The sequence below is a fragment of the Oncorhynchus gorbuscha genome, unplaced genomic scaffold (genome assembly GCF_021184085.1).
Source record: "Oncorhynchus gorbuscha isolate QuinsamMale2020 ecotype Even-year unplaced genomic scaffold, OgorEven_v1.0 Un_scaffold_5954, whole genome shotgun sequence".
Lineage (NCBI taxonomy): Eukaryota > Metazoa > Chordata > Actinopteri > Salmoniformes > Salmonidae > Oncorhynchus > Oncorhynchus gorbuscha.
The window spans coordinates 9,701-23,449 of NW_025749654.1; the positions used below are offsets into that span (position 1 = coordinate 9,701).

Sequence of the window (13,749 nt, forward strand, 5' to 3'; positions counted from 1 at the left end):
TAACCAACAGACTTGAGTCTTGATAACCAGACAACACACTGCTACAGTCTTACAGTAACCAACAGACTTGATGATACCAGACAACACACTGCTACAGTCTTACAGTAACCAACTTGAGACAACACACTGCTACAGTCTTACAGTAACCAACAGACAACACACTGCTACAGTCTTACAGTAACCAACAGACAACACACTGCTACAGTCTTACAGTAACAGACACTGAGTCTTGTAACCTACAGACAACACACTGCTACAGTCTTACAGTAACCAACAGACTTGATGATACCAGACAACACACTGCTACAGTCTTACAGTAACCAACAGACTTGATGACACCAGACAACACACTGCTACAGTCAGTAACCAACAGTAACCAACAGACAACACACTGCTACAGTCTTACAGTAACCAACAGACAACACACTGCTACAGTCTTACAGTAACCAACCAGACAACACACACTGCTACACTGCTCAGTTACAGTAACCAACAGACTTGATGACCAGACAACACACTGCTACAGTCTTACAGTAACCAATAGACACAACACACTGCTACAGTCTTACAGTAACCAATAGACAACACACTGCTACAGTCTTACAGTAACCAACAGACAACACACTGCTACAGTCTTACAGTAACCAACAGACTTGATGACACCAAACAACACACTGCTACAGTCTTACAGTAACCAACAGACTTGATGATACCAGACAACACACTGCTACAGTCTTAGAGTAACCAATAGACAACACACTGCTACAGTCTTACAGTAACCAACAGACTTGATGATACCAGACAACACACTGCTACAGTCTTACAGTAACCAACAGACTTGATGATACCAGACAACACACTGCTACAGTCTTACAGTAACCAACAGACAACACACTGCTACAGTCTTACAGTAACCAATAGACAACACACTGCTACAGTCTTACAGTAACCAACAGACTTGATGATACCAGACAACACACTGCTACAGTCTTACAGTAACCAACAGACTTGATGATACCAGACAACACACTGCTACAGTCTTACAGTAACCAACAGACAACACACTGCTACAGTCTTACAGTAACCAACAGACAACACACTGCTACAGTCTTACAGTAACCAACAGACAACACACTGCTACAGTCTTACAGTAACCTACAGACAACACACTGCTACAGTCTTACAGTAACCAACAGACTTGATGATACCAGACAACACACTGCTACAGTCTTACAGTAACCAACAGACTTGATGATACCAGACAACACACTGCTACAGTCTTAGAGTAACCAATAGACAACACACTGCTACAGTCTTACAGTAACCAACAGACAACACACTGCTACAGTCTTACAGTGAACCCAGACAACACACTGCTACAGTCTTAGAGTAACCAACAGACAACACACTGCTACAGTCTTACAGTAACCAACAGACAACACACTGCTACAGTCTTACAGTAACCAACAGACAACACACTGCTACAGTCTTACAGTAACCAACAGACTTGATGACACCAGACAACACACTGCTACAGTCTTACAGTAACCAACAGACTTGATGATACCAGACAACACACTGCTACAGTCTTAGAGTAACCAATAGACAACACACTGCTACAGTCTTACAGTAACCAACAGACTTGATGATACCAGACAACACACTGCTACAGTCTTAGAGTAACCAATAGACAACACACTGCTACAGTCTTACAGTAACCAACAGACAACACACTGCTACAGTCTTACAGTAACCAATAGACAACACACTGCTACAGTCTTACAGTAACCAACAGACTTGATGATACCAGACAACACACTGCTACAGTCTTACAGTAACCAACAGACTTGATGATACCAGACAACACACTGCTACAGTCTTACAGTAACCAACAGACAACACACTGCTACAGTCTTACAGTAACCAACAGACAACACACTGCTACAGTCTTACAGTAACCAACAGACAACACACTGCTACAGTCTTACAGTAACCAACAGACAACACACAGACAACACACTGCTACAGTCTTACAGTAACCAACAGACTTGATGATACCAGACAACACACTGCTACAGTCTTACAGTAACCAACAGACTTGATGTAACCACCAGACAACACACTGCTACAGTCTTACAGTAACCAACAGACAACACACTGCTACAGTCTTACAGTAACCAACAGACAACACACTGCTACAGTCTTACAGTAACCAACAGACAACACACTGCTACAGTCTTACAGTAACCAACAGACAACACACTGCTACAGTCTTACAGTAACCAATAGACAACACACTGCTACAGTCTTACAGTAACCAATAGACAACACACTGCTACAGTCTTACAGTAACCAACAGACAACACACTGCTACAGTCTTACAGTAACCAACAGACTTGATGACACCAAACAACACACTGCTACAGTCTTACAGTAACCAACAGACTTGATGATACAGACACACTGCTACAGTCTTACAGACAACACACTGCTACAGTCTTAGAGTAACCAATAGACAACACACTGCTACAGTCTTACAGTAACCAACAGACTTGATGATACCAGACAACACACTGCTACAGTCTTAGAGTAACCAATAGACAACACACTGCTACAGTCTTACAGTAACCAACAGACAACACACTGCTACAGTCTTACAGTAACCAATAGACAACACACTGCTACAGTCTTACAGTAACCAACAGACTTGATGATACCAGACAACACACTGCTACAGTCTTACAGTAACCAACAGACTTGATGATACCAGACAACACACTGCTACAGTCTTACAGTAACCAACAGACAACACACTGCTACAGTCTTACAGTAACCAACAGACAACACACTGCTACAGTCTTACAGTAACCAACAGACAACACACTGCTACAGTCTTACAGTAACCTACAGACAACACACTGCTACAGTCTTACAGTAACCAACAGACTTGATGATACCAGACAACACACTGCTACAGTCTTACAGTAACCAACAGACTTGATGACACCAGACAACACACTGCTACAGTCTTACAGTAACCAACAGACAACACACTGCTACAGTCTTACAGTAACCAACAGACAACACACTGCTACAGTCTTACAGTAACCAACAGACTTGATGATACCAGACAACACACTGCTACAGTCTTACAGTAACCAACAGACTTGATGATACCAGACAACACACTGCTACAGTCTTACAGTAACCAACAGACTTGATGATACCAGACAACACACTACTACAGTCTTAGAGTAACCAATAGACAACACACTGCTACAGTCTTACAGTAACCAACAGACTTGATGATACCAGACAACACACTGCTACAGTCTTACAGTAACCAACAGACTTGATGATACCAGACAACACACTGCTACAGTCTTACAGTAACCAACAGACTTGATGACACCAGACAACACACTACTACAGTCTTACAGTAACCAATATACAACACACTGCTACAGTCTTACAGTAACCAACAGACAACACACTGCTACAGTCTTACAGTAACCAACAGACTTGATGACACCAGACCACATGGTTTGATGACAATGTGTGTGTGTGTGTGTGTGTGTGTGTGTGTGTGTGTGTGTGTGTGTGTGTGTGTGTGTGTGTGTGTGTGTGTGTGTGTGTGTGTGTGTGTGTGTGTGTGTGTGTGTGTGTGTGTGCATGCCAGTGTGTGTGTGTGTGTGTGACTGCAGCCAGATGTTTTATTGTACAGTTAACACATAAACAAAACAGTTCCATGTGGGTGGGTGGGTGTTTTTGCAGCCAGATTCTGTCCTGGGGATTGCGGGACATTTTGGCGAAAGCTTTTCTTGAAATACACAGATGTTTGAGGTAAAATAGGTACCACCTGTATTGTCGTTCTCAGTTCACACCCTCTCCCAACAAACCAAGACCTCTGGCCACAGCAGACAGCAGACAGACACACCAAGGCTACTATGGGAATGAGCATGGATAGGATGGATGTAATGGGGATGGGAAGCACACAGGGGAGGGAGGGAGAAGGGGAGGGAGGGAGAAGGGGAGGGAGGGAGAAGGGGAAGGAGGGAGAAGGGGAGGGAGGGAGAAGGGGAGGGAGGGAGAAGGGGAAGGAGGGAGAAGGGGAGGGAGGGAGAAGGGGAGGGAGGGAGAAGGGGAGGGAGGGAGGGTGTGAAATGAGGAGGACTAGGCAGGTTTGTGCTTTGTGGATGAAAGACGTATCCAGACTGCTCTGTTACCCAATATTTCCATGCGAATATTTCACTCTTTAAAGCAACAAGATCTCACTTTTTGACCAATTTGATTTCAGATTCAGACGTTTATCCACGTTTTCTCAAAATGTCAAATTTCCAGGTTGGTCCAAACGTTACATCTCTACTTTGTTTTTGACACGGTTGATGGGCAGAGCCTCCTGGCAAGGCGCCTTGCGTCTGGTTAAATGTAGGCATTCATTTTGAATGGTTAAGTGTCTAGCAATGGGATTGAACATGTGACCCTCTAACCCATCCATTTACATTTACATTTAAGTCATTTAGCAGACGCTCTTATCCAGAGCGACTTCCCCAACACCCAAGCCTACTTATTGGTAACGGTGCTCACCGTGGCCCTAGTGGCAGGTTTTGAAGGCATCTCCCAAAGTTCTTGGGACATGGATGGACGTTCAATTTCAAAGTGACCTGGCTGTTTATAATTTTACAACAAAGAAGTTACCACAAACATCGAATACTGTTTTCTCCCCTCTGACATCATTGCGATAGAAGAGGGCAAAATGTACTGGAATTTTTTGCTGCACTCCTCAGCTCGGCAACAAAATCAATAACAATGGACAATGGGGCTGTTTCCCCTACTGTGGATTTCATCTTTCAGTTAGCATTAGCATATCTCCATGCTAATATTTAATTATTTAAGTTAACATTAGCATATCTCCATGCTAATATTTAATTATTAAAGTTAGCATTAGCATATCTCCATGCTAATATTTAATTATTTAAGTTAGCATTAGCATATCTCCATGCTAATATTTAATTATTTAAGTTAGCATTAGCATATCTCCATGCTAATATTTAATTATTTAAGTTAGCATTAGCATATCTCCATGCTAATATTTAATTATTTAAGTTAGCATTAGCATGCGTCACACTGTTATCACCACCCTGTTAATAAGAGTGTAAGGAAACTAGTTTTAAAGTGATACATCAAATGTTTCTAAGACATATCACTTTACCAGTAGTAGTCTTAATAAACAGGGGCTTGACACACACACACACACACACACACACACACACACACACACACACACACACACACACACACACACACACACACACACACACACACACACACACACACACACACACACACACACACACACACACACACACACACACACACACACACTTTAACGCACAAATACATTTTTAAAATGTATTATTATTTTTCTAGTTGTATTGTTTGTATATGGATGTATTGTAAATGTGTGTGTCTGTCCTTGTCTATCCGTGTATCAGTGTTTTGTTACTTGTCATGTTTACTGTTTTTGTGGACCCCAGGAAGAACAGCTGCTAATGGGGATCCAAATAGACAAAAATAAACAAACGCAGGTCAGAGTGGATAGTCAGAGCGAGGAAAAGGAGGAGGGGGACGGAGGGGAAAGAGTGGAGGGATGAGGAGGAGGAATGGAGGGTTTATGATGATGGTGGGGATGAAGGTGCTCACTTGGTTGTCGTCTGAGAGGCGGGGCATGGAGATGGTCCGACCATGCCTGTCCATTCGCATTGGGTGACAGGGCTCAGTTTCCAAGTACCCGTCCCGCCCCATCTTTCTCATCTCTAGCGTCTGCAAGAAAGAGACCAGAGGGTGTGTGACCACTGCCAACTAGGGGCAGGAGTCTCAGAGCCAGGGGTCTTTTGATAGTACTACAATGAGTGTATCGTAAGTGATTCTATAATTGTTAATAATTCTATGCTTTTTAACTATTCTATAGTTAGTTGTGTAGTTCTTATTCAATAGGTATATTGTCTTGTCTCCACTGGCCAACTTGGCTGTGAAGTAGCTATAAAATAAGGAAGCCTCTCTATTGTCTGTTGATCTGGTTCTTCAAAGGGCTGCAGGGAGCAGTATGTAGACATTTCTTCCCACAGAACCATAGATACTGTAGCAGCGTTCATGTACAGTGAATTTGAAAAGTATTCGGATCCCTTAACTTTAAAAAAAATATATATTTTACATTTTACCCCCCTTTTCTCCCCAATTTTGTGGTATCCAAATGTTAGTAGTTACTAACTTGTCTCATCTCTACAACTCCCGTACGGGCTCGGGAGAGACGAAGGTCGAAAGCCATGTGTCCTCTGAAACACAACCCAACCAAGCCGCACTGCTTCTTAACACAGCGCGCATCCAACCCGGAAGCCAGCCGCACCAATGTGTCGGAGGAAACACCGTGTCAGCGTGCACTGCGCCCGGCCCGCCACAGGACTCGATAGTGCGCGATGAGACAAGGATATCGGCCAAACCCTCCCTAACCCAGACCAATCGACACACAATACCCCATAATGACAAAGCAAAAACAGGTTTCTATAAATTTTAGCAAATGTATTAAAAATAAAAAAAAATAAAAACAGAAATAACTAATTTAAATAAGTATTTAGACCCTTTGCTATGAGACTCTAAATTGAGCTCAGGTGCATCCTGTTTCAATTGATCATCCTTGAGATGTTTCTACAACTTGTTTGGAGTCCACCTGTGGTCAATTCAATGGATTGGAAATGGCAACCACCTGTCTATATAAGGTCCCACAGTTCACAGTGCATGTCAGAACAAAATCCAAGTCATGAGGTCAAAGGAATTGTCTGTAGAGCTACGAGACAGGATTGTGTCGGGGCACAGACCTGGGGAAGGGAACCAAAACATTTCTGCAGCATTGAAGGTCCCCAAGAACACAGTGGCTCCATCATTCTTAAATGGAAGAAGTTTGGAACCACCAAGACTCTTCCTAGAGCTGGCCACACGGACAAACGGAGCAATCGGGTGAGAAGAGCCTTGGTCAGGGAGGTGACCAAGAACCCAATGTTCACTCTGACAGAGCTCCAGAGTTCCTCTGTGGAGATGGGAGAACTTTCCAGAAGGACAACCATCTCTGCAGCACGCCACCAATCAGGCCTTTATGGTAGAGTGACCAGACGGAAGCCACTCCTCAGTAAAAGGCACATTACAGCCTGCTTGGAGTTTGCCAAAAGGCATCTAAAGACTCTCAGACCGTGATCTGGTCTGATGAAACCAAGATTGAACTTTTTGGCATGAATGCCAAGCGTCACATCTAGAGAAAACCCGCCACCATCCCTATCCCTACAGTGAAGTATAGTGGTGGCAGCATCATGCTGTGGGGAGGTTTTCCAGCGGCAGGGACTGGGAGACTAGTCAGGATAGAGGGAAAGATGAACGGAGCAGTACAGAGAGACCCTTGATGAAAACCTGCTCCACAGTGCTCAGAACCTCAGACTGGGGGAAGGTTCACCTTCCAACAGGACAATGACCCTAAGCACACAGCCAAGTCAACGCAGGTGTGGCTTCGGGAAAAGTCTCTGAATGTCCTTGAGTGGCCCAGCCAGAGCCCGGACTTGAACCCTAAACATAGCTGTGCAGCGAAGCTCCCCATCCAACCTGACAGAGCTGGAGAGGGTCTGCAGAGGAGAATGGGAGAAACTCCCCAAATACAGGTGTGCCAAGCTTGTAGCATCATACCCAAGAAGACTCGAGGCTGTAATCGCTGCCACAGGTGCTTAAACAAAGTACTGAGTAAAGGAAATACTTATGTGATATTTACGGGGTTTATTTATTTATACATTTGTCATTATTGGATATTGTGTGTAGATCAATGAAGGGGGAAAAAACTATTTTATCCATTTTAGAATAAGGCTGTAACGTAACAAAATGTGTAAAAAGTCAAGAAGTCTGAATACTTCCTGAATACTGTCTCTCTATGTTCTTACACACAACATACAAAACATGCATATCTATGGTTCTTCACTAATTTGACTGAGAGAGATGAGACCAGGGTGGGCTTGGCACAGTCCAACAGGGAGATAGAGTGGGGGGAGCCCATCTACCACCCACCTGTAGGCCCGAGACTTGGTTTGAGCCAGGGGGCTGTGAGGATGGGCCAAGAGATGGCATGAGAGTGTTGGAGAGAGACGCGAGAGAGTGTGTCAGTAAGAGGTGGGCGGTTGAACATAGGGGACAGAACGAGAGTGTGTCAGTAAGAGGTGGGAGGTTGAACATAGGGGACAGAACGAGAGTGTGTCAGTAAGGGGTGGGAGGTTGAACATAGGGGACAGAACTAGAGTGTGTCAGTAAGGGGTGGGAGGTTGAACATAGGGGACAGAACTAGAGTGTGTCAGTAAGAGGTGGGAGGTTGAACATAGGGGACAGAACGAGAGTGTGTCAGTAAGAGGTGGGAGGTTGAACATAGGGGACAGAACGAGAGTGTGTCAGTAAGAGGTGGGAGGTTGAACATAGGGGACAGAACGAGAGTGTGTCAGTAAGAGGTGGGAGGTTGAACATAGGGGACAGAACGAGAGTGTGTCAGTAAGAGGTGAGAGGTTGAACATAGGGGACAGAACGAGAGTGTGTCAGTAAGAGGTGGGAGGTTGAACATAGTTACTTCACTGAGTGAAACGTAGAAAGAGGGAGAGAGAGATTGAAGAGGAGGACCTTGAGTGGGACGACACAAACAGTCCAGAAGTTGACTCAGAGCAGCACAGCTGAGAGGGGTGGAATATTGTCCATCTCTTGACCAATAAAGCCCTTCTCAGAGAATCACCAGGATAAATATAGGTTGAGTAGCAGTATCAACAGTCTGTCATCTCCTTCTACCAGTTAGGAATAAGGATGTAATATATACCAAGGGAATGACATTCTCCAGAAAAGGATAATGTTGTCAACAATTTACCGGAATATAAGCTTTACAGATATCTTTAAAACACGCACCAATCCTGCATTGTACGACTAAGTTATCATTTAGTGTAGAGTATATGACATCATCATGTTTACTGCTATCGGACACAATGGAACAACTGTTGGCCTATACACTAACAGCCACTGTATTGTCCCAAAACCTCAATCACAGTCGGCGCCAGTTTGTGCGGTTTCTGCGTTACCACGGTGACCTGTGTGTGTTTGTTATATGTTTGTGCTGCGTTACCTGGGGGTTGTGTCTGTTGTCATGGAGATGGTCGGGGTAGGGTCTCTCTGGGCTCCAGTTGCCTGTCTTGTTAAACATCTCCTGAGCTTTAGCTGTTACCCACGACTGGCTCTCTGTCATCCCACCCTCTGGAGGTCTGGTACACACACACACACGCACGCACGCACGCACGCACGCACACACACACACACACACACACACACACACACACACACACACACACACACACACACACACACACACACACACACACAAGCACTCGCACACACACACACACACAAGCATTCGCACACACACACACTCGTGTACACACACACACACACACACACACACACACACACACACACACACACACACACACACACACACACACACACACACACACACACACACACACACACACACACACACACACACACACACACACACGCATTCGCACACACACACACTCGTGTACACACACACACACACACACACACACACACACACACACACACACACACACACACACACACACACACACACACACACACACACACACACACACACACACACACACACACACACACACACTCGCACACACACACACAAGCATTCGCACACACACACACTCGTGTACACACACACACACACACACACACACACACACACACACACACACACACACACACACACACACACACACACACACACACACACACACACACACACACACACACACACACACACACGCACTCGCACTCGCACACACACACACAAGCATTCGCACACACAGACACTCGTGTACACACACACACACACACACACACACACACACACACACACACACACACACACACACACACACGCACACACGCACACTCGCACACACGCACACACACACACACACACACACACACACACACACACACACACACACACACACACACACACACACACACACACACAAGCACTCGCACACACACACACAAGCATTCGCACACACACACAGTCGTGTACACACACACACACACACACACACACACACACACACACACACACACACACACACACACACACACACACACACACACGCACTCGCACTCGCACACACACACACAAGCATTCGCACACACACACACTCGTGTACACACACACACACACACACACACACACACACACACACACACACACACACACACACACACACACACACACACACACACACACACACACACACACACACACACACGAATGCAGACACGGAGGAGGATGTTAGTGGCTTATAAGTCCAGAGAAGGACACAGAAGACAGAGAGACACACAGAGGACGAAGACAGAGAGACACACAGAGAAGGAGACAGAAGACAGAGAGACACACAGAGAAGGAGACAGAGAGACACACAGAGAAGGAGACAGAGAGACACACAGAGAAGGAAGACAGAGAGACACACAGAGAAGGAAGACAGAGAGACACACAGAGAAGGAAACAGAAGACAGAGAGACACACAGAGAAGGAAGACAGAGAGACACACAGAGAAGGAAGACAGAAAGACACACAGAGAAGGTAGACAGAGAGACACACAGAGAAGGAGACAGAGAGACACACAGAGAAGGAAGACAGAGAGACACACAGAGAAGGAAGACAGAGAGACACACAGAGAAGGAAACAGAAGACAGAGAGACACACAGAGAAGGAAGACAGAGAGACACACAGAGAAGGAAGACAGAAAGACACACAGAGAAGGTAGACAGAGAGACACACAGAGAAGGAAGACAGAGAGACCCACAGAGAAGGAAGACAGAGACACACAGAGAAGGTAGACAGAGAGACACACAGAGAAGGAAGACAGAGAGACCCACAGAGAAGGAAGACAGAGACACACAGAGAAGGTAGACAGAGAGACACACAGAGAAGGAAGACAGAGAGACCCACAGAGAAGGAAGACAGAGACACACAGAGAAGGTAGACAGAGAGAGAAGGTAGACAGAGAGACACACAGAGAAGGAAAACAGAGAGACCCACAGAGAAGGAGACAGAAGACAGAGACACACAGAGAAGGAGGACAGAGAGAGTCATTGGGGAACGCAGCAGCTAAAAAGCCCAAACCGTGTAGAAACAGAAGAAACAGACCCTGTGAGAGACATGTACAAAGTGTTTGTATGTGCAGGTTGTATGCTTGTAATAATATTATTATTATTATATTTTTTTGGGGGGGGGGCATATATTTGTCCTGTTAGATAGAAGTGTTTTTGTTTGTTACATATCCCAACTCCCCTGAGACAACTGCAGGGAGTGGGGTCACGGCCAGGGTCACCATATCCCAACTCCCTCTGAGACACCCGCAGGGAGTGGGGTCATGGCCGGGTCGTCATTGTACAGCACCTCTGGAGGAATTAGGGTAAGTGTCTTGATCAAGTCACTTTTTCTTCTCTCACCTTGTCGGCTCCAGTATCCGAACCTGCAGTCTTTTGGTTGCTGACCCAGTGCTCTAACCTCGAGGCTACCTGCCTCCATACCTGCATATGTGAGTATGAGTATATGTATTCTACTGTATGTATGTGTGTGTGTATCTACAGTATGCATACTGTGAGTGTTGGCATGCTTATGTATGTATGTATGTGTGTGTGTGTGTATCTACAGTATGCATACTGTGAGTGTTGGCATGCTTATGTATGTATGTATTTGTGTGTGTATATGTACATATCATGTACGCATATGTATAACCCATCATTACTACTCACATGCTGTTAGGGTCGTGCTGGGTGTGTCTGCATGTGTGTGAGTGACAGAGAAAGAGAGAAAGAGAGTGTACGGTTCTACTCACATGCTGTTAGGGTCGTGCTGGGTGTGTCTGCATGTGTGTGAGTGACAGAGAAAGAGAGAAAGAGAGTGTACGGTTCTACTCACATGCTGTTGGGGTCGTGCTGTGTGGCGGGGAGGCCGTTGACCCCTGGCATCCCTCCTCCCGTCCCGTCGGGGCCTCCCCCTCCTCCCCCTTCTCCTCCCCCAGGGGAGGGCGGCTCCATGCGCTGAAACATTAACGGTGTTCGGTTCTGTGTGAGATACAACATGGCCTCGGGCTGGCATCAGACACACTCAGGCAGGGACACACACACACGCAGAGGAAAGGAGAGGATGCACCGCAGCATGCTCCCACCAGGTGGCACAATTGGGCAAAGTAATGGTTTAGAGGTTAGAAGTTGCCTAGAGTGGGATATTGAAGCTCTGGAGAAGGGCGTAGGGGCAGGCTTTTGTTCCAGCCCAGCACTAAGTATATATAATAGTCACCACTAAACGAGCATCAGTTTTTCAATACTAGCCACTAACAATTTAAACTTCTTCCACCAACATACAAATTATTCTGGACAGCTGAAGCAAGTCACACAATTCTTCTTGAAAAATGACCCTTTCTAGTTGGTTATTAATTAATTGGTGTCTTAACTGAGGACTCGCTGATTATTTGACTGAAACAAATACTTTGGCCCTCCAGAGCTTGAATTGCCCACCTCTGCTTTAACCACAGATCTAGGATCAGATTACCATAACCATCTGATAACCTTCACCATTAGGATAATTAAGACCTGATCTGATCCTGTGTCAGTCAGTGCTTAGTAGCAACCAGAGCCATATACTTAAGCAATAAGGCCCGAGGAGGTGTGGTATATGGCCAATATACCACGGCTAAGGGCTGTGTCCAGGCACTCCGCATTGTGTCTTGCCTAAGAACAGCCCTTAGTTGTGGTATACTGGCCATATATCACAAACCCCAGAGGAACCGTATTTCTATTATAAACTGATTATCAAAGTAATTAGAGCAGTAAAAATAAATGTTTTGTCATACCCGTGGTATACGGTCTGATATACCACGGCTGTCAGACAATCAGCATTCAGGGCTTGAGCCACCCAGTTTATACATGTATATATACCAGGGTTAGGGTCAATTCCATTTCAATCGATTCATAAAGTTCCAATTCCACATTTGAAAAACATTGAAGAGAATTGGGATTTCACTGTACTTCCTGAATTGACTGCAATTGAAATGGAATTGACCCCAACCCTGATATATACACACAGTGTTTTCAGAAGGTATTCAGACCTCTTGACCTTTTCCACATGTTGTTATGTTACAGCCTGCATTTAAAATAGATTACATTGACATTTTGTTATGTTACAGCCTGCATTTAAAATAGATTACATTGACATTTTGTTATGTTACAGCCTGCATTTAAAATAGATTACATTGACATTTTGTGTCACACAATACCCCATAATGTCAAAGTGGAATTATGCTTTTTGAAACTTTCATAAATGAATACAAAATTGGAATGTTTTGAATCAATAAGTATTCAACCCGTTTGGTTTGGCGAACCTAAATAAGTTCAGAGGTCAAAATGTGATTAAGAAGTCACATAATACGTTTTAAGGACTCACTCTGCGTGCAATAATAGTGTTTAACATGATTTAACATGATTTGTGAATGACTATCTCATCTCTGTACACCAAACATACAATTATCTGTAAGGTCCCTCAGTCGAGCAATGAATTTCAACACAGATTCAACCACAAAGACCGTGGAGGTT

General features: G+C 44.8%; 1 protein-coding gene across 1 annotated transcript; it reads right to left on the minus strand.

The window, feature by feature from the left end:
- Positions 1-5,589: 5,589 nt before the first annotated feature.
- Positions 5,590-12,236, minus strand: LOC124029274 (voltage-dependent P/Q-type calcium channel subunit alpha-1A-like). The gene is made up of 3 exons (XM_046341042.1): positions 12,077-12,236; positions 9,188-9,323; positions 5,590-5,823 (listed from the first exon to the last, which is right to left on the minus strand). Exons 1-3 carry the CDS (start codon positions 12,205-12,207, stop codon positions 5,590-5,592), a joined length of 501 nt encoding a protein of 166 aa, XP_046196998.1. The 5' UTR covers positions 12,208-12,236.
- Between the last annotated feature and the right edge of the window lie 1,513 nt (positions 12,237-13,749).